This window comes from Euleptes europaea, chromosome 13 (genome assembly GCF_029931775.1).
Source record: "Euleptes europaea isolate rEulEur1 chromosome 13, rEulEur1.hap1, whole genome shotgun sequence".
NCBI classification, from domain to species: Eukaryota; Metazoa; Chordata; class Lepidosauria; order Squamata; family Sphaerodactylidae; genus Euleptes; species Euleptes europaea.
This window is the reverse complement of record NC_079324.1, coordinates 46,341,215-46,367,758: the sequence shown is the minus strand read 5'-3', so window position 1 is coordinate 46,367,758 and position 26,544 is coordinate 46,341,215. Positions and strand designations below refer to the sequence as shown.

Sequence of the window (26,544 nt, the reverse complement as noted above, 5' to 3'; positions counted from 1 at the left end):
TTAGATGCCTATTTTCTCTACCACTTAAGGAAGAATCAAACCAGCTTACAATCACCTTCCCCTCCCCACAACAGACACCCTGTGAGGTAGGTGAGGCTGAGAGAATGTGACTAGCCCAAGGTCACCCAGCTGGCTTCATGTGTAGGAGTGGGGAAACAAATCCAGTTCACCAGATTAGTGTCTGCCTCTCATGTGGAGGAGTGGGGAATCAAACCTGGTTCTCCAGATCAGAGTCCACCGCTCCAGACCACCGCTCTTAACTACTACACAACACTGGTGAGACTAAGGAAAAAACCTGGCTGGATTCAAGCCAGGGACTGAAAAAAATCCCAGGACTTCAAGGAGGATGCCTGCTTTCCTAATAAGGCAAACCCCAGGCTGTTAAACAGGTGCTTGGCTGCCTTTAAGCCAATACTTTAACCACTATACCATGCTGGCTCTCTTTTTCATTTTGTGGCCTGATCGAAACCTTTGCAAATTTTTAATTTTATTTTTATTATTATTTCATAAGCATCCCACTATGATCATAAACAATAAAATCTTTTTTTAAATCCTCAAACTTAGGCTTGGCCTTCAGAGAGGGGAAATGCCAGAACCTCGAAGTATTTTTTTTAAATTAAAACATCAGCACACCTGGCTTGCGGAAGGAAAGCCTGTTTCTGTAGTAGATGCTACCTGTGGCTTTAATTGATACAAATCTGATGTGATCACAGGCTATTGCACTTGAGTACAAGAGCTGACTGAATCAGGAGAAATTACATTTAATTGCTTTCTTATCATACCGCACAACAATTATCAACTACAAACAGTAGGAAATTGTCAGGTACAGATTTAAGGCGAGATAATAAAACTCAGGCTACTCTGTGCAATGGAGCTCGGAGTAGTGCGGAATCTTGGTCTATCCAATTGTACAGAACTTCAGCAGGGAGTCTGCAGTAGGAAGCAAGCACGCATAGTTTGTAGATGACACAGTCCCCCTCCGCCTCAAGCACAGGGTAAATTTGATCTTCCTGTTGACAGCCCGGGGATCTCTGCACAGAGCTGATTGGCTAGCTCCAGCGTGGTGGTTAGGAGCAGTAGACTCTAATCTGGAGAACCGGGTTTGTTTCCCCTCTTCTCCACATGAAGCCTGCTGGGTGACCTTGGACTTCTCCGAACTCTCTCAGCCCCACTACCTCACAAGGTGTCTGTTTTGGGGAGGGGAAGCTGATTGTAGGCTGCTTTGAGGCTCCTTACGGTAGAGAAAAGCAGGGTATAAAAACCAACTCTTCTTCTTCTTGCAGTAATCGCTTCCTCCACTTCCTGCTCAGAGCTTTTCTGGGTTTAAAGAAACTGCTTTTATTCTACAGTAATATTTAATTAGATAAACATACCAGATGCTTGATTTAAAAAAAAGACAATCCTCATAAAGCATGGGGAGAGGGAAAAAGATGCATCAGTCTATGATTTGGAACAAAGGGGAAAGCAGAAGGAAAGCCAGGCTCTCTCCACAGCAGAAAAAAACACATCAACTCCTGTTTGTAGGTATGTCTGTTCAAGCATCTAGCAACTTGACAGAAGAAACTTTAGGACCAAACTAACTTGGCTCCAAAAATCTGAGATCAGGATCTTGGATGGGTTTTTTTTTCTTTTTCCAAATACTAAAAGCAGGTATGGAGAGGGGAGAGAGCCAGAGATGGCAACTGTGGCACAAGCGGGTTTAACCCATTCCCCCCATGCTGTTTTCTCAAACTTATTGTCTTCCCCAGAGCTGCTCTTTGCCCTCTGGGTTGGCAACTGATAGCCCTAGGGCTATTTTTACCATTTTAAAAACTGCAGGAGAGACGATCACAGTAGCCCACAACTTGGCCTAGAGGACAAAGGAAGAAGGAAAGAAAGAGCACTTTGCACCTGCGAGTTATGTCGGGGTGGTAGAAAGGACCTTGACATGGAATGTAAGATAAGGAGCCTCTTTGAGAAGTATGCAGAGGAAGAATTATCTCAGTACCTCCAAGCTCAAAACCATTTTGAATTCTATGTCATCCCTCCTTTTTCTAAAGGAAGTCTGCAAGCCCCCAGTGCAGGAACCTATTTTAAGTCTGGAAAAGTGCACATTCCCTGTCTCTGAGAATACATCTGTGCTGAAGAGGCAGAGCACAGAAAGTTCGCAGGGGTGAAGCGTGGTGTCACGAAGTCCGACACCGGATTTCTGCTGGGCTAGTCCCCACGCTATATGTTGCTACTGGACACTTGCCCGGGATTTCTGGTGCTCCTTTCCAGTTGCTCTGATACTGAAACTGCAAACTTCTGCACACAGCATTTCTGATATAAGGCTCATGCCATGCTGAAACAGTTGGGCTAAACAGTTCAGGAGGAGAGGGGAAGGAAAAAATCGGTCAGCTAAAACTCCGAACGGTCTTGTCTCAAGCTTCAGTTCAGGGGAAACATAAGGATTCATGAAAGTGACATTCAGGCCACATCTAATGTGATCAGTGCTTATTCTGTGCCTTATTGAGGCTTATCCCTCAAAGCTGGATTAAAAGGTAAAGGTCCCCTGTGCAAGCACCGGGTCATTCCTGACCCATGGCTTGACATCACATCCCAACGTTTACTAGGCAGACTATATTTTATGAGGTGGTTTGCCTGTGCCTTCCCCAGTCATCTTCCCTTTACCCCCAGCAAGCTGGGTACTCATCAAAGCTGGACATGAAGCTGCCTTATACTGAATCAGACCCTTGGTCCATCAAAGTCAGTATTGTCTGCTCAGATCGGCAGCAGCTCTCCAGGGTCTCAGGCAGAGGTCTTTCACATCACCTACTTGCTTAGTCCCTTTAACTGGAGATGCCGGGGATTGAACCTGGGACCTTCTGCAGCCTTGGTGGCTGATCTGCCTAGGTGTAGGGGCTGCTGAGATCTGGCCATCAACTATGTCAACAAATGTAAGCTTGCTTGTCACCTCCTCCCACACCAGCCGGGTCTGAGCTGCGTATTATCTATTTACTCGTTTATACCCCACCTTTCTTCCCAACAGGGACCCAAAGTGGTTTACATCATGAGCCAGCGTGGTTTGGAGCAGTGGACTCTGATCTGGAGAACCGGGTTTGATTCCCCACTCCTCTGAATGAGGGGCGGAGGCTAATCTGGTTAACTGGATTTGTTTCAACCACTCCTACACATGAAGCCAGCTGGGTGACCTTGGGCTAGTCACACTGTCTCAGCCTCACCTACCTCACAGGGTGTCTATTGTGGGGAGGGGAGGGGAAGTGATTGTAAGCTGGTTTGATTCTCCCTTAAGTGGTAGAAAACGTCAGCATATAAAAACCAACTCTTCTCCTCCTCCTCCTCTCTTCCATTTTATCCTCTCAGACCCTGTGAGCTAAGATAGGCTGAGCACGTGTGACTGGCCCAAGGTCACCCAGCAAGTTTCGAACCTGGGTTTCCAAGACCCTAGCCTGACATTGTAACGGCTGTACCACACTGGCCCCTGTGGGGCTTATTCGCAGACAGTGGCAAAGGAGGGAGAAGCAACAAACAAGCCTGTCTATGCCCATCAATGCCACCTCTGGCCAATGTCCAAGGCAAGAAGTTTCTGCAGTGCCGCCAGCATTTCTGGGGCTCAGCTAGGCTTGCTCCAGGCTGCTAGGGGCATCCCAAGGCAGCGGCCCACTGGGAATGTCCTTGGTGTCCTGTACAGGTGTCTGGGCCACCTCTCAGTGCCAGAGTAGGGGGTATAGTATCATCTCGCACCATCCCTGGAAGATCTGGGCCTCTGGTGAAAATTAGCTGGTATAGACAGGCACAGAATACCAGTCTAAAGTCTAGCAGCGCTGCAGAATCATCAGTGTGTCGTTGTCATAAGTTTTAAAAGCTTCATTTTTAAAAACTAGTCTCCAAATTTTGCCAAAGGAAAGTTGGGGCCGTGCTTAATTTTCTAAAAAGAGAGATCTTCCCCCCCGCCCCCCGCCCCCAGTCTTCTGCCTCCTGTCCCAGACAAACCAGCTTGATGTACCAAGCTGTTTGTGTAGCGTGGGAGCCCTGGAAGGAAGAGCTGATGCTTAATTTCAAATGTAGAAGAGAAGAAGAGTTGGTTATTATATGCCAATTTTCTCTACCTTTTAAGGAAAATCAAACCGGTTTACAATCTCCTTCCCTTCCCCTCCCCACAACAGACACCTGGTGAGGTAGGTGGGGTTGAGAGAGTTCAGAGAGAACTATGACTAGCCCAAGGTCATCCATCTGGCTTCATGTGTAGGAGTGGGGAAACCAACCCAGATTAGAGTCCACCACTCTATGTGATTGTAATACTGTTCTTTAGAAGAAGGAGCACGGCCAAAGGTTTGGTGCTAAATTAGCACAGTTAAAGGAAGAGTGGAGAACTACAAGGTGGTAACAGTACCTGAAAAAAGGGATGCTGCTTATGAAACGGCTGCTTCACAATCCTAACTTTTGCTGTCTGCTGCAGTTCAGAAGAACAGAAGTTCATTCTCTTACCCACCTGTAACTAGTTCATGCCAGAGGGCTTTAGTTTAGTCGGATCGTGTGAGTGTGGGGATCATCATTTTTCCTTTCTGTAGTGTACCGGAGAAAGTGCTGTGGTGAAGTTTATGCACCAAGAGTCAGTCGCAAAACCAGAGATTCAGCTTGATGTCCTTGAAGTCTTGTTACTACTCTCTACCGATTACTGCAGTAATGCATTTTTTATCGCTCTGCCGTGCCAGGTCGCTCGAATTGGAATTCTGCCAGGCCTAAATCACTTTGTTTGCTTTATTCCCTTTCTTTGCAGCACCCCCCAAAAAAAAACACCAGCTGAGTCTATAGAAGATAGCCTGCTTTCTTCATTTTGAATGCTTTTGAGCCTTGGGTGCTTTGTGTCCCTATCTCTTCTCTACAAATCCATTGCACAACTCCCACCCACCCCCCGGTCTTCTGCCTCCCATCCCAGACAAACCAGCCTGATGGATCAAGCTGTTAGTATAGCAGTGATCATGGTAGGGGGTGTGATTGGAGTTCAGAGAGAAGAAGGGAAGCAATCGGGTTGCCGCTTGGGAAGATGGCATTATTCGCCAGTTCTAGCTTCCACTGTAGCTAATGCTTAGTAATGTTAGTTGCTTGGAAACAGGTATTCTGTTGACTTCTTTTTACGGTTTGTCAGCCAACTCTCTAATTGGCATGCCTCTTGCGCTGTCACGGCTGGAGGTTTGCAAAATTCTTTTCCAGGGGAAAAAGAAAAACTTTTCTTTCCCCCCTGCAAATGACAGCTCACATTAATTAGATAGCAGACAGGAACAGACAGCTATTGGAGTGTATGGATGGATGAAATATTATCTACACCATCAGTCATGGAAGGAAACTGCTATTTTAGGTACCTGTCAACATCCCCGCCTTTCCTGGTTGTTCTCTTGAGTGTCAATTTTATGCATTTTCCTGTGGTAGAATTCTGTGGTAATTTCAGAGCAAGGAGCCATCTGTCACTTCTTGGATTTCGTTATCTATGTAAACATGACACCAAGGGTCTTGTGGAGGGTAACGCACTGTGATTGACATGTGTGGGCTTTGTTTCTCCTTGGAGTCAGAGAGAATCGCACAGGTGGTTTCCTACAATGGCTTCGAACTGGAACTGGTTTGTTTCACAGAAAAATCAACTATGGCTATTGTCGATGCATTGGTGGTGATCACGTTTTAATTGTCTGAGCCACAAGTTATGGCTATGACTGCTTAATGTTTTTGTTGCTACTTTGCTCCTGGTGTGTTTTTATAGGTCCATCCGGCAGAGGTAAGAGTGCACATGGGTTTTTTGGTGTGAGCACAAGCTTTAGGCAAAGAAAACATTTAAGATGACTTGTAGACCTGTAAACAGCCTTCAAGAATGAATGAAAACTTCCATTCGTTAAATTGTAGTTTATCTTACTGAAGGAATTGTGTCTAGTAGTGGCACATAAATTGAAGTTTGGATACCAGCTGACAGTTCTGATTTCCATCCAAGTCAAACTTGTGTGTCTTACGTTAATCTGTGCTTAAAGTCAGGCTGTTACATGACTGTATAAAGTTGACCTGGTGTGACATGATTAATTTGATGTAAACCACTGCTGGCTTTAGGTCAGTGAATCCCCACTGCTCAACAGGAATCTAGGTATCTGGAGTCTAGAAATTTGAAGTTTGGAGTTTATCTTACTGAAGGAATTGTGTCTAGTAGTGGCACATACATTGAAGTTTGGATACCAGCTGACAGTTCTGATTTCCATCCAAGTCAAACTTGTGTGTCATACATTAATCTGTGCTTAAAGTCAGGCTGTTATATGACTGTATAAAGTTGACCTGGTGTGACGTGATTAATTTGATGTAAACTACAGCTTGCTTTAGGTCATTGAATCCCCGCTGCTCAACAGGAATCTAGGTATCTGGAATCTAGAAATTTGAAGTTTGGAGTAACTGGGTCTGCATAAGCTGTTGCAAGCTACATTGTCCCTTTTAAGCACTATACCATGTTCACATAATAGGTCAACAGGAATTTTCTTTTTCAAGAATTCTTAATCACCATGAAAAATCAACGATGAGCCAGTGGAATTTTGACTGGGCAAAACTGGGCAGGTTGAGTTTGGAGGGGCACCAACAGCTTTGGGGAGTTCCACCAGCTATCTATTTTGGTGCCACTCAAGTGGTAATGCTCCAAACTCATATTCTAAAAGTCAGCTATGATTTTTTTTTAATTGAAGCTGTCATGTCAACAAATTAAAAAGACCAATCAGGGCTCCAGTCCAGGTGAGTTGTACCCATTGGCCCTATCCTGGCTGGTACCCTGCTTGAAAGCGTAAAACCCTCCGAAGAAAGCCATCCAAACATTATTTATAATATCTGAGATTGTTGTTTGGTCTTCCACAAGAAGGGAGTCTGGGTGCTGTGCCAGACAGCCCAAGACCACTGGTTGGACCTGTGGCCAGTGTAACATGTAACTTGGCTCTTTGACCACCCCTGGGGCTATACTCTAGTCATCCTAGACCATCTCCTTCCATATGTCACTGTGTGTCAACCATGGCAATCAGGCAGCCATCTGTTGGCTATCCAACCACTTAGGAGGGCCCATCTGGCATCGACCAGTGCCTGGGCCTTTTCCATTGCAGCATCGGCTTTGTGGAATGGGCTTTCTGAAGAATTAAGCCCCCACCCCACCCAGAGATCTTCAGGAGGTTCTGCAAGGCCTGCTTGTTTGCCAGGGCTTTTGAAGGGGTTTGAATGGCAGGAATCTTTTTTTTTGGGGGGGGGAGATCTGGGGTTTGCTATTTTATTTTGGTTTTAATTGAAAATGTTTTTCAATTGTTATCTTGAACCATAAGGAAAGGTGGGGTCTAAATGTTTTTATTTATTTTATTGATTAATTTTAAACATGTTTACATCGCCTTTCCACCCAAGGTGGCACACATAAAAACATTAAAACAGCTGAACAATTACATTTACAGTTACAAAATAATTCAATTAAAAACACAAACAAACAGTACCAGAACCAGGGAGGAGGGCCAATAACAGTTACTGGGGGTACGCCAAACAAAACAAAAAACGTCCTTACCGACTGGTGAGTCATTTCAATCAGTCAATAAATAAATACGTCCATGAGCTATCTCCTTGCTTTTAGAAGGGGCAAAAACTTGAGGCGGTTAGGCAAACATGGTAATTGTAGTCTTCTCGTGAGTGACATGGGTCATCTTACTTCACTTACTGTCAAGCTTCTGTCACTCCTGTGACAATGTGTTCCTGACATCAGATTAATGATCAGGAGGGCTTAAGTTCCTGGATCCTTGTACAGCGCAAACCTTTATACATTTGTTTGGAAGTAGTTGCTGAGTTCAGTGGGGCTTGCTCCCAAAGAAGTGCATATAGGATCACTGTCGCATTTACTCCTAATACGGTATCAGGGTGCTTTAATCTTGGTGGCAAAAGCTTGACTTTAATTCCTTTGTCATCCTGGCTACAATTAATGAATAGCTCAGGGGTAAATAAAAGGGTTTAAAGAATAATTAAATGCACATGACGTTACATTAAAGCTCTAAGAATGTGCTTATAGTCAACTCGCTGTATACTTTGTTTGCTGCTAGGTCATTTTTATTTTGGCACAACATGGGACTGACCTTTATCTATATTAATGTAATCTTATAAAGCAGCTGGAGCTTCTGAAAATGATTAGCACTCCAAAATCTCTCTTAATTTCCCTACTAACAAAGCTATTAGTTTACAAGAAAGGCACGGCCTTTGTCTAGAAGGTGGCAGAAAATCCGTGTTGTGACTTACAGTCGACTGGAGCTCAATTACTGTAATAAATGTGTTCCAAAGTTCATCTCTATAATGCATTTGCATTTTAATGAATGATTCTTACCTTCCCCCCCCCCCCCTCCGCCAAGTTGGCGGCAAAGACTAATTTTATTAAGTTGCTGTATAAATGAGACTGTTTGAAGCTGGAATATTAACATGCAAATATATTTGCTTTGCTCCATGAAAATGAGCTGTTCAAAACAGGCTGGATGATGCTTTTATTTGCACTGTTTCAAATGGTGTAGAACAGGCTTCCACTTAGGGTTGCCAACTGCCAGGTAGTAGCAGGAGATCTCCTGCTAATTCAACTGATCTCCAGCCGATAGAGATCAGATCACCTGGAGAAAAATGGCCGCTTTGGCAATTGAACTCTATGGCATTGAAGTCCCTCCCCTCCCCAAACCCCGCCCTCTCCAGGCTCTGCCCCAAAAATCTCCTGCCGGTTGCGAAGAGGGACCTGGCAACCCTACTTCCACTCCTTATGGCTTGCCTGGCCTGCCTATTCTCTACCAGCCAGAGGCTCAGTTGCCATCTGTCTGGGATTGCACAGTGTGTGTGTGTGTGTGTGTGTGTGTGGTTCCATTTCAATTTATGAACAAACCTGGGTTTGTTCATGATGAGTAGTACCCTTGTTGATTGTCAGGCTCACATGCTCCCTCCCCTCATACAGTGCACCCATGTTCTGGCTTCAGCTTAATTCCAGTTTGTCACAATGTCTGGAAGCATAACAAACTGAAGTCTTTTTTCTTTCCCTGTACCTGGCAATTCTTAACCACATTTTAAGATCTAGTTAAGAATCCGAGCCAGCTTGGTGTAGTGGTTAAGAGTAATGGACTCTAAGCTGGAGAAGAAGAGTTGGCTTTTATATGCCGACTTTCTCTACCACTTAAGGAAGAATCAATCACCTTCCCTTCCCCTCCCCACAACAGACACCTTGTGAGGTAGGTGGCGCTGAGAGAGCTCTAAGAGAGCTGTGACCAGCCCAGGGTCACCCAGCTGGCTTCATGTGTAGGACTGGGGAAACAAATCCAGTTCACCAGATTAGCATCCGCCGCTCATGTGGAGGAGTGGGGAATCAAACGCGGTTCTCCAGATCAGAGTCCACCCCACACACCAAAGGGTAAGCTTTCTGTAAGAACAAGACTGGGTGGAGGAACTGAGGTTTGCAATTTCCCAACCTGGAAATGGTTCCTTGAGAAACTGTGTGCGAGACACAAGGGCCGGGCAAGGTGAGAAGAGGTTCACCTTGAGATTGAGAAGTCTCTGTCATTTGCTAAGTGTCTCACCCTCGAGGATTTAATGCATTGCTAGTAAGAAAGGGGATGGTTTGAATCTGGCACAACCATTACTTTCGGAGGCATGTTACATGCCACAAGATGGATGTCCTTGTCTGATGCAGACAGGATAGCAACATGTTTTACACACAGCCTGCCAAGCAATCTGTTTTGATGGATCCATTTTGCTGCCGCCGCGCATCCTCATTTGTCCGTCTCGTCTGTCATTCCACAAAAGGCTTTGTTTTAAATAAAGGGGGGGGGAGAGAGAAAAGAAATCCTTCTACTGGAGACTCATAGCCATAGCAACAGCGGAGCCAATTCTTTTGAAGCGCTGTGTGAAATTCATTCATGGATCCTCTCCTTTTCACACCGAAGCGCTTCATTTTTAAGGCTTTAGGTGACGTTTTCTTCCTTACGCCCCCTTATAGTGAAGGTCAGAAATGTTGCGACTGTTGAAGTTCACATGGCAGAACTAAGAATCCCAGGCGCTTCTTGTGAACGTCAGCATTCACTGGTTTATTCCTAAGGAAATCATGGATCTCTTTTGAACGCAGCATACTTTCCACGTCCCCGCTCTTCCTAGCTTCGAAGCAGGCCGTGTGAGGGAGCTATTTCCACTTCCCCCACAGCAGTTGGATTGATCTTCTATTTTATGTCATTCCTGTCAGCCCATATCACAAAGATGATAAAACACACCTGCCCTTGCCCAAAATCAATAGGTCAAACTGTAACATGTTTGGAAATAAAATTACAAAAAAGCGGATATGTCTCTGGGAGGGTTTCTCAGACTTTCCAGATGTGAATGCTAGCGCTAAGCTGAGACCTTGGGAAACTCTCCTGGGTGGTTTTGCCTTCCAAGCCTGTAAAAAAAAACTCACTAGAAAAAAGCTATATTGTCTTTGGTCTTCCAAATGTTGTTTTCTCCCTCAAATGGAGTATTTAATGAGGCGCAATACAGATATAGCAGAGGTGGGGAACCTTTTTTCCGCCAAGGGCCATTTGGATATTTATAACATCATTCGCGGGCCATACAAAATTATCAACTTAAAAATTAGCCGACCAATATGTTTCTCCACAGCCCGGGTGGGAAAGGGTTAACACAGTTTCTTGGGCGGTCCTAGCAGCTCCATAGCTAACGACTCTTCTGCAAGGGGGGGGGGAAAGGTTCCTTTTCTCAGCAAAACAAACTGACATCCGCCTTGAATAGAGGCTATTCCTGTCCCCGGGAGGGTGCGGATCACCAGTCTTAGATCCTTCTGAGCTAGAGATCTGTCAGGACCCACGAAGGGCCAGATCAAACGATTTTGCGGGCCTTAAACGCCCCCACCACCCCCCGGCCTGACGTTCCTCATCCCTGAGATAAGAACATAAGAAAGGCCCTGCTGGATCAGACCAAGGCCCATCAAGTACAGCAGTCTGTTCCCACAGTGGCCAACCAGGTGCCTCTAGGAAGCCACAAACAAGATGAGTGCAGCAGCACCGTCCTGCCTGTGTTCCACCGCACCCAAAATAATAGGCATGCTCCTCTGATACTAGAGAGAATAGGTATGCAGCATGACTAGTATCCATTCTAACTAATAGCCATGAATACCCCTTTCCTCCATGAATATGGCCACTCCCCTCTTAAAGCCCTCCAAGCTGGCAGCCATCACCACATCCTGGGGCAGGGAGTTCCACAATTTAACTATGTGTTGTGTGAAAAAATACTTTTTTTTAATCTCTCGCCCTCCAGCTTTAGCAGATGACCCCGTGTTCTAGTATTATGGGAGAGGGAGAAAAACTTCTCCCTGTCCACTCTCTCCAAACCATGCATAATTTTATAGACCTCTATCATGTCTCCCCTTAGCCGCCTTCTTTCCAAGCTAAACAGCCCTAAGCATCCTAACCGCTCCCCATAGGACAGTTGCTGTAGTCCCCTAATCATTTTGGTTGCTCTTTTCTGCACCTTCTCAAGCGCTGTAATGTATATAGCATGTGACCATAAATGTTTAGGTCACGTGAAATTCTAATGCCTGTCTCACCTGTAATCTGCCTTGAGTCCCTGTGAGAAAGGCGGACTATAAATTATGTGAATAAATTAATAAATATGTGACCATTCCAGAGCCACCAGTTTACGGGGCCACTTTGCTTGTAAGGAGAACTGGAGGCTTATTTTAGTTTTGGCTTTTTTTGTGATTTTTAATTTGTTGGGGTTTTTCAATGAACATGGGAGAGTAGGTTTCTGCCTTCCTCACTGCCTATGCTCTGACCCTGAGGAGGCTGAAGTTGGTTCCCAGTTCGTTCCTCATTCCCAGTTCCTTATTCATATTTCCTAGTTCCTGAATAATATTGAGGACAATTTAAAAGCTCTGCACCCCAAAATAAGGATTGGACCACCACATATCATACACCCCACATTCAGGGGACCTTTCCCTCTGAGAGGGTGCATGCTGGGTCCTGGTCCAAAGTCCAGTTCTTGTGCCAGCTGCTCCCAAGTGGGGTGCCCCTAGGACAAATACACATACAGACACTGGGGCCCAGCTGCACCCCAAAACAATCTTTGGACCACCCCACATTACACATCCTCACATTCCAGAGACTGTCTCCTGCAAGAAGACATACAGTGGTGCCCGGTCCAAACACTGGTTCTGGCACCACTGGCTTATTTTGGGTTGCCCCCCCCCCCAGAAACCAGCATTGCAAGGATGATTTGAATAAGGAACTGGAAGGGTTGTGTGCCTTCTGCACCCCAAAAGAAAGTTTGGACCATGACATATAATACACCCCCACATTTAGGGGATTGTTCCCTCTGAGAGGTTGCATGCTGGGTCCTGGTCCAAAGTCCGGTTCTTCCGACCCTGACTAAACTGTTTCTTCACAGACCTGTTATAAGGCAGGCAAGGGTCATGCAGGTGGCTCTTAGAGCTTCTTGGAGGCAGGATGGGATTATAAACGAAAATGGTAAGAGCTGATGGCTGAGTGGCTGATGTGGTTCCTCCTCTACTACCCTCACCTTTTACCTCATCTTGTGAGGAAAGTGCTGCTGGGTGAACTGTGTGGGGTCTTGAACCCAGATCTTCCTCCATCCTAGTTCAGCGCTCCATCAGTCATCACTGAAGAAAGGCATTTAGCTATTAGCTATACAAAAGCTGAAAGGGAAGGTAATTTCTGCTCTTTGTGTGGCCATTAGGATGTTTTTGGGCCTAGATGCTCAGTGCTTTGCAGCTGCATTCAGGAACATCTGATAAATCAGAACGCTACAAAGCCTTGCCCCCAAACACTATGCCTGTTAATGGGATGTTACTTAGGCAATTTGAATGCCATTAGCACTGTTGCACAAGCAGGCCTCAAACCCAATTTGTTTTCCTTGTCTGGCCGTCAAAAAGCTGAGCTTGACGCAGGAACATTTGATGGTGACCAGCTTGCAAAGAGGATGTCAGCGAGCCCCTGATGCTCAGGATGGCAAATCTCTGTTCCTCCTGCCTTAATTTGAAGAGTCTGTTACAGGCAATGGCTGGAGTGTTACACTTGGGAAGAATGAGGTTCAAACTTTTCCTTAGCAGTGGAATTGCTGGATAAGATGCAGCAAGTCAGGGCCAAACAACATGTTATGTTGGAAATCTTTGATCAGGTTGGCTTTTAATTAAAGGGTTTATCCATGATTTTTGCGGTCTTCTCTAGCTTGAAGACCATCTTCTGTTGTTTAATGACTTGTTTTTCTTCTCTGCGTTGTATTTATCTAAATAAACAATTCCTCAGTGTGAGGGTAAACTTCAAACAGCAGCCACGGGGGACCCCGGTTTGGATTGGCACTGCAGGACTTGGTGAGGGGGATGAGGCCCTAACGCCTTCCTCTCTATCGACTTCTCCTTCCCATGGTTGCTGCTAGCCCCGGAAAAGCAAAAAGACAAGCAGAGCCTGTCCTCCCCCCACCCAAATTGGGGCTAATAGCAGCTGTGGTTTGGGCTTTTGTGGAGGTAACAGTGTGGAGAGAAAGCCATGCTTCCGTATTGTGTCTCCCACTCCCGTACAAATCACAGCCCCCTGAAATTGCTTTCTGAAATCCATCTATCTTCCATAAATGCTGTAAAAATTTTAAAAAGTCTGAGACTGTTCTAGAGGATGGGGAGCTGTATTTAGAAGAAGGAAGGCATCTCAAGTCTTACTTTGCATGCATTGTAGCATGAAGTCTTCAGTGCACACTGGCTGTTTCTGGTAGAACTCAGAGAGAATTATTCCCGAGGAAGAAAAGAGTGTCCATTGTACTGCCTTATTTATATATATATAAATCACTATTTACCCTATTTATTTTCATACACTCAGATAGGTACATCAGGTGTACACAACATGTTATTCTATTTTCCCATCAGCATTTGGTCTTTTGTAATTTTAACAGGCATTTAATACACTCTGTGAAGATGGGGCGAGGGTATTTCCACATGCTTCACAGAGAAACACTGGAGAGAAAGAACATGCTTATGTTGGAACAGCAGAAAGAAGACGAGAGGCGGAAAACTGAATTCCGAGCCCCCAAAAATTTATCATCGTCGTCATCTGAAGAAGACACATCTGATGAAGAAGTAAATGAGTAAGTGGTCTTCAGGACTCCTCATATGATGTTTGTTTATTGACGTTTGCATTTACCTTTCCCTAGCTTTAACAGCCATTAGCTATTCATCTGCCATTTCACATTTTTTTTAAAAAGGGAAATGAAGACTAATTTCTTCCTGACACTATAAAGAGAAAAGTTGCCACATCTCCCATGCAATTCACTGATCTACTTGATAGCAGATAACTCCATACCCGCTTCTCAGAAAGTGTCATTAGCTGTTTTATCCAGGGAGTGATGTATTTATTTTGTGCAATATTATTTTGTGAACATGAAAAAAACAATGTGGGCTAGGGAGTCTACTTGATCTGGACAACATAGGCATTTCCGTTCTTCTGCAATAATTTTATTGTATTTCTCTTGAGTCTCGACTGAGTCTAAGGCATTACACTTTGCCAGTAAAAAAGTAAATAATGTAATATCACCTCCAGCTAATCCCTTTAGAATTAATTGAGGCTGGGTAAAATTTTCAGCCTGAAGGCCACATGTGGGTCTCTTCTTGGTTCTGAGGGCCCCACGTTGGATCCTAGTTCTGAAAGAGGAAAAGCCATTGTGGAGCCCTCAAAAGCAGGTGGAGACCCAGATGTCGCCCTCTTTCCCACTGTGCTACTCTAGATGATTCTTAGTCACCCTCGCCTTCTAGTTGCTTAATTTTTTGGGATCATCAGCCACTACCCGATGCTCCTGATAGATTGTTAAGCAACTGGAGGACCTGATTAAAGTCTCCCACTGGTTGGATTTGGTCCCTAGGCTGTAATTTATCCAACTCTGAACACAGAAGTTGGCAGCAGTCAGTCGGGAGTTATCACCTGTGGGCCAGGATCATGCAAACACCATCAGTCCTCCAGTTTGTCAGATTGCTTAACCAGTCTTCTGCCAAATTCACTTCTTCTACGCAAGAGACATGGCAGTGCAGTGTACCTGAACATAATGGGCATATACAGACCATACATCAGCTTCCCGCCCTTCCAAAACAAAGCTACAATGCTCAGGCTCCTGCCTCCCATGCACAGTACATTCCTACTACTACATGGTTCCTCCGTCTCTGTCCAAGCGGGTGGTGTGTTGTCCAGCGACTAGTAGTCATCAGTTGACAACCGCTATTAATGCCCAAGTAAGAAAGCATTGGACAAAGGAGCCCCGTGGCGCAGAGTGGGAAGCTGCAGCACTGCAGTCAAAAGCTCTGCTCATGACCTGAGTTCGATCCCGACGGAAGTCGGTTTCAGGTAGCTGGCTCAAGGTTGACTCAGCCTTCTATCCTTCCGAGGTCGGTAAAATGAGTACCCAGTTTGCTGGGGGTAAAGGGAAGATGACTGGGGAAGGCTCTGGCAAACCACCCCATAAACAAAGTCTGCCTAGTAAATGTCGGGATGTGATGTCACCCCATGGGTCAGGAATGACCCGGTTCTTGCACAGGGGACCTTTAGCTTTACCTTTTAAGAAAGCATTGCCCGGTCAATGCTGCCTATTAAAGAAACACCCTTAACTATTAACTATTGCAAGGTTTAAGAGGAAGTCAGTGTCAGCCACAGTCCCTTCACAATGGATGCTGTTTGTAACTCTATTAGCTCAAACTGGTTGAGAGGGTCCTATGGTCCTCTGTGTTTCGGCCGGTCAAAATGCCCTTGAGAAAAGATGGAGTGCACAGATGCAGATGGAAAAGTTTGATCAATAATGCCAGAAAAGAACATGCTGCACTTTTCTTCTTCTGATGGTTGTCTTTCTCCCCCCGCCCCACTTCCTTCTTAGTTTCTTCTTAACAGAATGTCCCCCTCTGAAGGTGTCAAAGAAGAAGAAGAAAGTTATCCGACCTTTCACTCCCGTCCACAACGGTCTGCAAGCACTGAAGCATCCGGAAGCACACTTGTACGTTCTAAGCTGCACCTCCTGAGGAAAATGAGTCCCGAAGGGTTAATGCCTCAGCCTCTGCTTCATGGTTTTAATCCGTGAAAGAGCTAATGATTTTAAAATGTTGAGAGGCCAAATTCAGGCTGGAAGCAAGCTAAAAGTAGCACTTCTGTTCGCTGAAGTTGGCCCTTTAATTTTACATGCATCCGGACAGTAAAATGCCTCTCCCAGGATCTGGCTGTGAAATTCCTTCTTCACAGATGCTGGCCTGAAGCAAAGCTCTGAAGAACCCCAAAGCCCTTGGGGAGTTCTGTGCAAGCAGAAACTGTCCATTGGACCAGAACCAACGGGTTGAAATTAAATCAAAAGTGTTTCCGTCTAGACATCAGGAAGAGTTTTCTAACGGTTAGAGTGGTTCCTCAGTGGAACAGGCTTCCTCGGGAGGTGGTAAGCTCTCCTTCCCTGGAAGTTTTTAAGAAGAGGTTAGATGGCCACCTGTCAGCAATGCTGATTCTATGACCTTAGACAGATCATGAGAGGGAGGGTGTCTTGGCCATCTTCTGGGGGCATGGAGTAGGGGTCACTGGGGGTGTGTGGGGGAGGTAGTTGTGAATTTCCTGCATTGTGCAGGGGGTTGGACTAGATGAGCCTGGTGGTCTCTTCCAATTCTATGATTCTGTGATTCTTTCAGAATGTGGGGGAATGTGTTCTTATACATATCCCCACTAGGGCACATTTATTTTTCTGACATAGGGTGAGGGGTGGGGTGGAGCTGTCCAAGCAGAATTCTTTGTACGTGTTTGTATGTGTGAGCACCAGAGCTTCTGGAGGCAGTAGACTGAGCTAGGTGTCCATTTCTCAAACTCATCATTCCAGCTGTTGTTAAGGATCTGATGAGGACATTGACGAGGAAGTAACTTGAAGTTTTTAAAGATAAAAAATCTCTGCACGGAAACTTCTTGTACTCCCATCACTCTGCTTTAGTGCAAAACCAGTGGTGCAGAGAGCAGGAATTGGAAAGATTGTTGTCATCGTTACACCATAACTGAATCACAGGCAAGGCAGCTCCCTGCCCTGAGGAGCTTACAGTCTAATATTTGTAACAGGGAGGTGCCAAAAATAAACACACAAATAACACAGGACCCACACCAATGAGACCTGCACAAGTATCTGCACAACCGTTTAAGAAGTTAAAGTTTTAACTCCAGATTCTGTGGAATGCAGTCTATTTGCCTGAAGCCCTTCTCTTCCCCAAATGCTCTCTCTGCCAGCGTTGTGTAGTAGTTAAGAGCGGTGGTTTGGAGCGGTGGAGTCTGATCTGGAGAACCGGGTTTGATTCCCCACTCCTCTACATGAGTGATGGATGCTAATCTGGTGAACTGGATTTGTTTCCCCACTCCTACACACGAAGCGAGCTGGGTGACCTTGGGCAAGTCACAGTTCTCCCAGTCTCACCTACTTCACAGGGTGTCTGTTGCGGGGAGGGGAAGGGAAGGTGATTGTAAGCCGGTTTGAGTCTCCCTTAAGTGGTAGAGAAAGTCGGCATATAAAAACCAACTCTTCTGCTTCTGCTGCTTCTTTTGGCCAGATGAGCCCATCGACCTTTCTTTGTTTTTGACAGTGAGTCCCTATTTCGGCAGCTCTGTGCTCTCCACTGGTTCTTGGAAGCCTTGACTCTTGACCCCAATACCACCATGAAGCCTCTGATCACCTGCTGGAATCCAAAGTGAGCTTGGGTGCAAGGGGGGAAGGTGGTGGTGGGACCGCTGAGCCTGGAAAATGGGAGCAGATGTGGTAAAATCTAAGAGGGGGGGGGTAGTTATACTTCCATCCTATGGGAGAGGGGTTGATCTTCACTACCTTCAACATCTGAGTTTCATCAGACATTGCCTTCTGCTGCCAATACCACCTTGTGCTTTTTCTGCACTCCTGTAAAACTGAAGGACGCCTCTGGCTACTACATATAGCTGGTCTAACTGGGAAAGATTTTTCCAGTGCTTCTCGAAGACGCGTGGCATTGGGCAAAGACAATCAGCAACACCTAACCTTCCTGGAGCTGTAAGCTTCCTTGTGTTCATTTATCTAAGCTCAGAATTGTCTAGGAGTTCTCCAGAGTGTTTCACGATCCAGCTGTCCTCGGCCAGGGCCTTTTCAGCTCTGTCCCCTGCGTGGTGGAGCTCTCTGTCTAATGAGACCCATGTTCTGCGAGATTTAGCTCAGTTCCTCAGGGCCTGCAAGACAGAGATGTTCCACCAGTAATATGGTTGAGAAAGCAATGGTTAAGTAGACCAGCTGTCCTCCATTCCTTCCCCTCCCTCCCTTCCTTCCTTCCATCCCTTCCTTTCCTTCCCCTTCTCTTTCCTTTTTTACCCTCCCCCTTTCCCCCCTTCCTTTCTCCATCCTAGAGGATGGTGCTGAGTTGTTTTCTGTTGCCCCAGAAGGTCGGACCAGAACCAACAGGATGAAATTAAATCAAAATAGTTTCCATCTAGGCATTAGGAAGAATTTTCTAACAGTTAGAGCGGTTCCTCAGTGGAACAGGCTTCCTCGGGAGGTGGTGAGCTTTTCTTCCTTGGAGGTTTTTAAGAAGAGGCTAGATGGCCATCTGTCAGCAATGCTGATTCTGTGACCTTAGGCAGATGATGAGAGGGAGGGCATCTTGGGCATCTTCTGGGGGCATGGAATAGGAGTCACTGGGTGTGGGGGTGTGAGGGAGGTAGTTGTGAATTTCCTGCATTGTGCAGGGGGTTGGACTAGAGGACCCTGGTGGTCCCTTCCAGCTGTATGGTTCTATGATTCTTTGACCTTGTTGATCTGAGTTATTGTCGGCCACTGTTTACCATCACTGAGAACCAGCTCACCACTGAGATGATTATTATACAGCAGGTGTCTAATTTGAATGCCATCTGTTAAGTAAAATTAGGATTTGTGGTCTTAAATTGTATGTTTTTAAATTAATATATTATCTGTTTTTATACTGTGATGTATTATTGTTGGGAGCTGCCCTGTGCCCGGCAGTGGCTGGGAAATGGCAGGGTGTGAATTGAATAAAATAAAATAAACTGAGATGCTACTTGGGCTAGAGATGGCACAGGCTGAAACTGGTACCTGTCTTGCATACAAAGCATTTGCTCTACCACTGAGCCACAGCCCTTCCCCTAGAAGAGTGGTTCTCAAACTTTTTTGCTCCTTTCCCCATGAAACAATGCCTGTGGCAAACCCCAGGAGGAAATCAAGGCCAAGTTGGGATAAAAGCAATATGTAACAAAAGCCTGGCTGGTGGGGGGAATTCTGGGGTTCTGAGGGGGGGGGGAATTGGGACCACTAATAGCTGGTGTAGTGGTTAAGAGTGGTGGACTCTCATCTGGAGAACCGGATTTGATTCCCCACTCCTCCACATGAAGCCTGCAGGGTGACCTTGGGCTAGTCACAGTTCTCTCTGAACTCTCTCAGCCTCACCTACCTCACAGGGTCAAGTCAAGGCAAGTTTATTGTATAAGGCCGTAGGCCATTACAATCTAAAACAGTATAGCAACCTCACAGATTGTCTGTTGCGGGGAGGGGAAGGTGATTGTAATCCGCTTTGAGACTCCTTAAAGGTAGAGAAGTGTGGGGTATAACAACCAATTATTATTATTATTATTCACATTCCCCCCACACTTAGAGACTATGGGGGAAGCAGAAATTCTGTCAAGGTGATCAATAAAGAAAAGAATGTCAAGGCCCGATGGGAGCACTTCCTCATCCACACAAAGGTAACCTATCTTTCAGTTTGTTTTCTTTTGTGTTTTATCAGTGGTTTTGAAAAACTTGTAGCACGCCTGCTCTTACAAATATACACTGGTTTAATAGTTGTCCAAAGGAGCACCGTGGTGCAGAGTGGTAAGCTGCAGTACTGTAGGCCAAGCTCTGCTCACGACCTGAGTTCGATCCCGACGGGAGTCAGTTTCAGGTAGCCAGCTCAAGGTTCACTCAGCCTTTCATCCTTCTGAGGTCGGTCAAATGAGGACCCAGCTTGCTGGGGGTAAAGGGAAGATGACTGGGGAAGGCACTGGCAAACCACCCTTTAAAACAAAAGTCTGCCTAGTAAACGTCGGGATGTGATGGCACCCCATGGGTCAGGAATGACCCGGTGCTTGCACAGGGGACCTTTAATACTTATCCTCTCTTCCCAAGGACTTCTTGGAACTGTCGTTCTCTGTGGAAAGCTCAGGAAATTCTTGGCAAACTTGTGCTTTCTCTCCTTTCTCCTCCCCAGATGTTAATTTTCCCTACTCCAGCCTCAAGGTGGGGCCTGGAGTTCCCCTGCTATAAAAATTCAACTCCAGGCTGCAGCGATCAGTTCCCATGAAGGGAGGAAACGACAGCTTTCAAGGCCACATTCTCGGGCATCACATCTCTGATGAGCTCCCTCCCTAGGCACCTCCTCCCCAAAATCTCCAGGATTTTTCCCAAGCCAGAGTTGGCAGGACTTGTGTGTGTAAAGTGCTGTCTAGTAGGGCTGTTGAAAAAAAATTCGGTAAAGTTCGGCTTCGGCAAAATTTGGCCCTTTTTAATTTGGGACGTGCCGAAGTCCGAACTCCCCCGCTTCGGATCTGCAAAATTCGGCGCGAGATCCGGAGTTCGGGGGAAAATTCGACCCCGCGCACCTTCACGGGGCTAGGCGCAGATCTGTTTAAAGAGCCCCCTGCGCGCCTTCATGGAAGCCCCGTGAAGGCGCGCGGTGGAGGCAAACCCCGAATCTGCCAAATTTATTCGGCGAACACCCCGAAGTCGGCAAATTCGGCTCCCCTGTTTCCCGCCTTTTTTTGAGTTCGGTTTGTCCCGAACTAAAAACATCCAAATCGGGGGAAATTCGGCTGTTTTTCGGTTAGGGATGAACTGAATCGACAGCCCTACTGTCTAGTCCCAGCTGACTTAGGGCGACCCTGTAGGGTTTTCAAGGCAAGAGACATTCACACGTGGTTTCTGATTGCCTGCCTCCACTTCATAATCCTGGGTTTCCTTGGTGGTCTCCCATCCAAATACTGACCAAGGCCCACCCTGCTTAGCTTCTGAGATCTGATGAGATCAGGCTAGTCATACTTCCTCCGTTTTCAGAGCTACCCTCAATGAAGCCTTATGCCTGCACCGAGGTGTGCATGAATCATGGTTAGCTTCACATCCAATTAGAGTTTGAAGTGGACTGACAAACCCTGGTTAACGTTTGCCACAGTTAGCATTAACACGGGTGTAGACATAACCTTGGCTAGTTCTGAAAAGACGGCGGGGAATTCACATATGAGAAGGGGGTAGGAAGGAAAAGGGAGTGCACAAGCTCATGGCATGTTTCCGATCTCCTAACCTGGTGTGCACTGAGTGGTAGACTGTGAGTAACCCGGGTGAGTAACCCGTAGTGCATTTGCCTGTCTGTTTGGTGGCTTCTATTAATTGTCAGATATTTGGCAGTGTAGTAGCAGTTCAGTGGAGTGCAGCCCTGACCCTATACAAAAAAGGGTTCAGCTTAACTGTTCAGAAATTGTTTGACATCTGCATCCATTGACCTTTATTGTCCATGGCCATGTCTTAAGGCTTTCCCATTTTAGAACTCATACTCCAGTCAATCATTTTCTGTTGCAGAGGGAGGAGTCCAAAACCCAACTGGAGAGTTCAGGTGGGATGGGCCATTACAGCAAAGACAGCAGTTGGCCCCCAATAACAACCATCTTTCAGACTGTAATAAGGGAAACAGACAATTAAATTGTCCGTTTCCCTTATTACTTACTACGTTGTTACAAGTTCAAAGAAGAAAAATATATGAGAATACGTGTTCTTTGTACATGAGCAGCAGACTGTAATCTGGAGAACCAGACTTGATTCCCCACTCCTCCACATGAAGCCTGCTGGGTGACCTTGGGCCAGTCGCAGTTCTCTCAGGACTTTCTCAGCCCCACCTACCTCACAAGGTGCCTGTTGTGTGTATGTGGGGAGGGGGGGGAGGTGATTGTAAGCCACTTTGAGACTCCTTACAGTAGAGAAAAGCGGGGTATAGTAACCAAATCTTCTTCGGTATCAATAATTACAATACCTAGCATTCATTTAGTCCCTTTCAAGTGTTCAGAATACTCAACAACTGTTATTTTAATCATGCTTACAACACCCCTGTAAGCCAGGTAAGTATAATTCTCCCCATATTGTAGTAGTGTGGGGCGGGGGGGCTAAGAGAGTAGTGGCTTGCAGAGATCCATCTAACAAGTTTGTGACTCAGGTGCAATTTGGATTGGGGACTCCCCGGGGCTCACAGTGCTAGCCACAATATTATTGTCTGAGAGACAGGCTAGCTGGTGAACAGAAGAAGAAGAAGAGTTGTTTTTTATACGCCGACTTTCTCTACCACTTCAGGAAGAATCAAACCTGCTTACAATCACCTTCCCTTCCCCACAACAGACACCTTGTGTGGTAGGTGGGGCTGAGAGAGTGTGACTAGCCCAAGGTCACCAAGCTGGCTTTGTGTGGATGGGTGGGGAAACCAACCCAGTTCACCAGATTAGCCTCCGCCGCTCTTGTGGAGGAGTGAGGAATCCAACCCGGTTCTCCAGATTGGAGTCCACCGCTCCAAACCACAGCTCTTAACCATGGCACCACGCTGGCTCTCTACCACTACACCACGCAGTGAGCCACTGCATTCCAGCAGCTCTTCCTAGTGAAAAATGGCCCTTGACCCAGATGTACATCAGACCATCCTCTCGGGACGCTCCCCTAAGGCTTTCTGTTGTGTTTCTTCCAGGGTAGAAGATTCACCCAGAAAACGAGCCGTGGGATGAGCTGCAGGAGGCTGCCCAAAAAGGCTTCCATCATGAGCTTCTCCAAACTGAGTGGGCTGTCCTCCCCACACAGCAAAACCACTCTGGGCAGCACCAGCTCCCTGACGCCCGGCTCCGAAGAGGTGGTCCCGCATTCTTCCGACGGCGCCAAGGAAGCCGAAGAGATGGAGTCCTGCTACAGCAAGGCAGCCAAGGAAACGAAGGAAGAGGAAGAGCCTATGAGTTACTGTGAGTTCAGCGCAGCAACTCCTGAGTGAGCTCTTTCGAGCAGGGGTGGAGGAGGGAATGCTGAGTAGCAGCTTCTCTGCAGGGAGCACCTTCCCATGGGGCAAGGTGTTTCCTGCCTTTGGGTGGTCATGCAGCTTCCCTGTTTCTCTTTTCTGTTGGGGAGGAGCAGTGGCTCAGTGGTAGAGCATCGGCTTGGCATGCCGAAGGTCCCAGGTTCAATTCCCAGCATCTCAAGTTAAAGGGACTAGGCGAGTTGGTGAGGTGAAAGACATTTGCCTGAGACCCTGGAGAGCTGCTGCCGGTCTGAGTAGACAATACTGACTTTGATGGACCAAGGGTCTGATTCAGTAGAAGGCAGCTTCATGTGTTCATGTGTGTTATAGAACCCCCTGTGCAACATTTTAAGTCTACGTGCTGATTTTTTGCACTTCTGGTTCAGCGATAAAGTGCAGGGTGAATGTTGCGTTCAATGTGGCCATGCTTAGAGGAGCTGCTCCACACTTTGCCCAAATGCAACCGTCTGTTCCAGGCCAGAGAACCATTCCTATTGGGCCCAGAATTGTCCTTCATTTCGTTGGGGGAAGCTGAGGTTGTGTGCACCTGTGGACCTGTTCTTTCTCTGTTGCAATGGGCAAAACTGGCACAGAGAATGCTCATGTGGCACAGCAGCAGTAAGCAAGTATCACCCAGCAGAAGTTATCCTATATGCATTTAAAAGGGGGTTGGACAGATGGAGCCTTGTGGCGCAGAGTGGTAAGCTGCAGTACTGCAGTCCAAGCTCTGCTCACTGAGTTCGATCCCAACGGAAGTCGGTTTCAGGTAGCCGGCTCAAGGTTGACTCAGCCTTCCGAGGTCGGTAAAATGAGTACTGAGCTTGCTGGGGGTAAAGGGAAGATGACTGGGGAAGGCACTGGCAAACCACCCCGTAACACAAAAGTCTGCCTAGTAAAAGTCGGGATGTGACGTCACCCCAGGGGTCAGGAATGACCCGGTACTTGCACAGGGGACCTTTACCTTTACCTTACCTTGGACAGATGGATGAAGGATAGGTCTGTCGTTGGCTGCTAGCTGAATAGGGCCTCTGACTTCACACTGTTGCAAACAGGATGTTGGACTACATGGATGGCTGATCTGGTCCAGCATTGCTAGTCTAATGTTACAAGCTTCTAAGGTTTGGGCTGTCTCTTCAGGGTTGTTTTGTATCACTGGAAAGGGCAGCAGTTGTTTACTTTCGAAAAGAAAAGTGCAAGAAGTGTGGCCTTTGACCTCTTCCCTGGAAGGAAGCCCCTTTTACTTTGAGATATGTATCTACACTACAGACTGAAACTAACTGAAGTCCCTCTTCCCAGGGGATCCTGGCAGCTGTAATTCTGTGACGGGAGAATGGGATCTCTACCAGAATTCTTAGCAACCTTGCTGAGAGCCAGCATGGTGTAGTGGTTAAGAGCGGTGCTTTGAAGTGGTGGATTCTGATCTGGAGAACCGTGTTTGATTCCCCCACTCCTCCACATGAGCGGCGGAGGCTGATCTGGTGAACTGGATTGGTTTCCCCACTCCTACGCATGAAGCCAGCTGGGTGACCTTGGGTTAGTCACACTCTCTCAGCCCCACCTACCTCACAGGGTGTCTGTTGTGGGGTGGGGAAGGGAAGGGGATTGCAAGCCAGTTTGATTCTTCCTGAAGTGGTAGAGAATGTTGGCATATAAGAACCAACTCTTCTTCTTCTTATAGAATCAAAGAATCATAGAGTTGGAAGGGACTATCAGGGCTATCAAGTCCAACCCCCTGCACAATGCAGGAAATTCACAACTACCTCCCCCCTCCACACCCCTAGTGACCAGAAGATGGCCAAGATGCCCTCCCTCTCATCATCTGCCTAAGGTCACAGAATCAGCATTGCTGACAGATGGCCATCTAACCTCTTCTTAAAAACCTCCAGGGAAGGAGAGCTTACCACCTCTCGAGGAAGCCTTCTTAAACCACAGCTCCCAGGATTGTTTAGGGAAAGCCCTGATATTTAAAGTGATATCAAATCAATAGAGGCTTGCAACATAGATATACCCTCAGTGTGAGGGGGTCAGTCTGTCACTGCGTAGTAGTGAGAGGGAAACTCTTTGTACCCATTCAGAGGTACTTTTCCTTGTTACAAAGCATTGTCTTAATCCTGAAGTTGCCACAAGTCTCCTTGCTACTTTTCAGGCAACAGACTAACACAGCTATCCATCTGGAATGATTATGTTCTCTCTGGAAGTCACATGGCCAAATGGGCATTGCTAGAAGAGGAGAGGGAGGGAAGGCAGCATGGTATTTGGATGGGAGACTACCAAGGAGTACCATAGTTGCTATGCAGAGGAAGGCACTGGCAAACCACCTCTGCCTTGAAAGCCTCAAAAGGGGTCACCATAAGTCGGATGCGACTTGATGGCACTTTACACAGCCACACACAGAGGAGGAGAGGTGTGGGTAGAAAGACCAAGACCAGTCCAGTCCAGAGCTGCAAGAGAATTTGCTCTGCTTAACTCCACTTCAAAACTGAAGAAATGCTGGGCTTGGAAAATGCTACTATTTTTGTATTTTGTCCCCTCTACCCTAGATCTGCAGACGTTACTTCAGATGATCCATGAGGACGTGGCAAAGAATTTTAGTAAAGAATATTTGCTCGCACACCCCAAACCACCCTAGTAAGTCACGTAACTGACTTCCATGCAAGCATAAGTATTCCACTGTTTACAGAGCACTGTTTTTACCTAGAGGGTAGCAAATTTAACCCAGCATCTCAGATATTTGGGGATGGTGTTGTTATTTACTGTTTTGTTTTCCTTTTTTCCTTTTCATCCCGGTGATTTGCACATGCAGGTGTTCGTTCTGGGATAAGTCCAGGATACTGGGGCTGGCCCAGGTTGGTGGGGTAACATTGGCACCATCGGAGCTAGGGGTGTGCAGCTCAAAAACAAATCAGTTTTTTTCCCCACTCTGGAAATCAGGGAGCTGAAAAATATCGGTATTCCCAGTTTTCTGGGCTCCTAAAACCAGCTTGGTCTTCAGTTCTGGGGGTTTTCAGGATTCCGATTATTTTAGTTCTATTATTCTGGGGGGGGGCTGGGGGGGCTGTTTTGCAGTGGAGCTGCTGGCACCTGTCCTTTAAATAATCCCCAAATGTCAAGTGAATTGGACCAAGAGGCCCAATTTTATGGGCCCCCAGCCATTCTCCATTGATTCCTATGGGGAGGGGAAATGGTTAAAAAAATGTAAAACCCGAGAATCACTGCCAATGTACACCCTGAGAATTGGCCACACCGAACCAAACAGGAATGCTATTTCTCACTTGGGAAATGTAAAATCAGAAAATCTTAACAAATGTACAACCCAAGAATCTCCAGCAATGTAAAATCTGAGAATTGCTCCAATGTACACCCTGAGAATCTAAAGCAAAGTAAAACCCAAGAATCAGCATCTATGTCAAACCCAAGTATCCACCGCAAAAGCAAACCTGAGCTGAAGCAACTTGAGCTAAAAAATC

The 26,544-nt window shown here is 46.4% G+C and overlaps 1 protein-coding gene across 1 annotated transcript in view; it reads left to right on the top strand.

The window, feature by feature from the left end:
- CCDC60 (coiled-coil domain containing 60) overlaps nucleotides 1-26,544 on the top strand; it is a 62,079-nt gene that overhangs the window by 23,285 nt on the left and 12,250 nt on the right. The window contains exons 4-9 of the mRNA XM_056859742.1: nucleotides 13,933-14,124; nucleotides 15,895-16,011; nucleotides 17,615-17,719; nucleotides 19,658-19,748; nucleotides 22,760-23,024; nucleotides 25,618-25,705. Of these exons, the coding sequence (XP_056715720.1) occupies nucleotides 13,933-14,124; nucleotides 15,895-16,011; nucleotides 17,615-17,719; nucleotides 19,658-19,748; nucleotides 22,760-23,024; nucleotides 25,618-25,705 (858 nt within the window). The remainder of the gene's footprint in view (nucleotides 1-13,932; nucleotides 14,125-15,894; nucleotides 16,012-17,614; nucleotides 17,720-19,657; nucleotides 19,749-22,759; nucleotides 23,025-25,617; nucleotides 25,706-26,544) is intronic.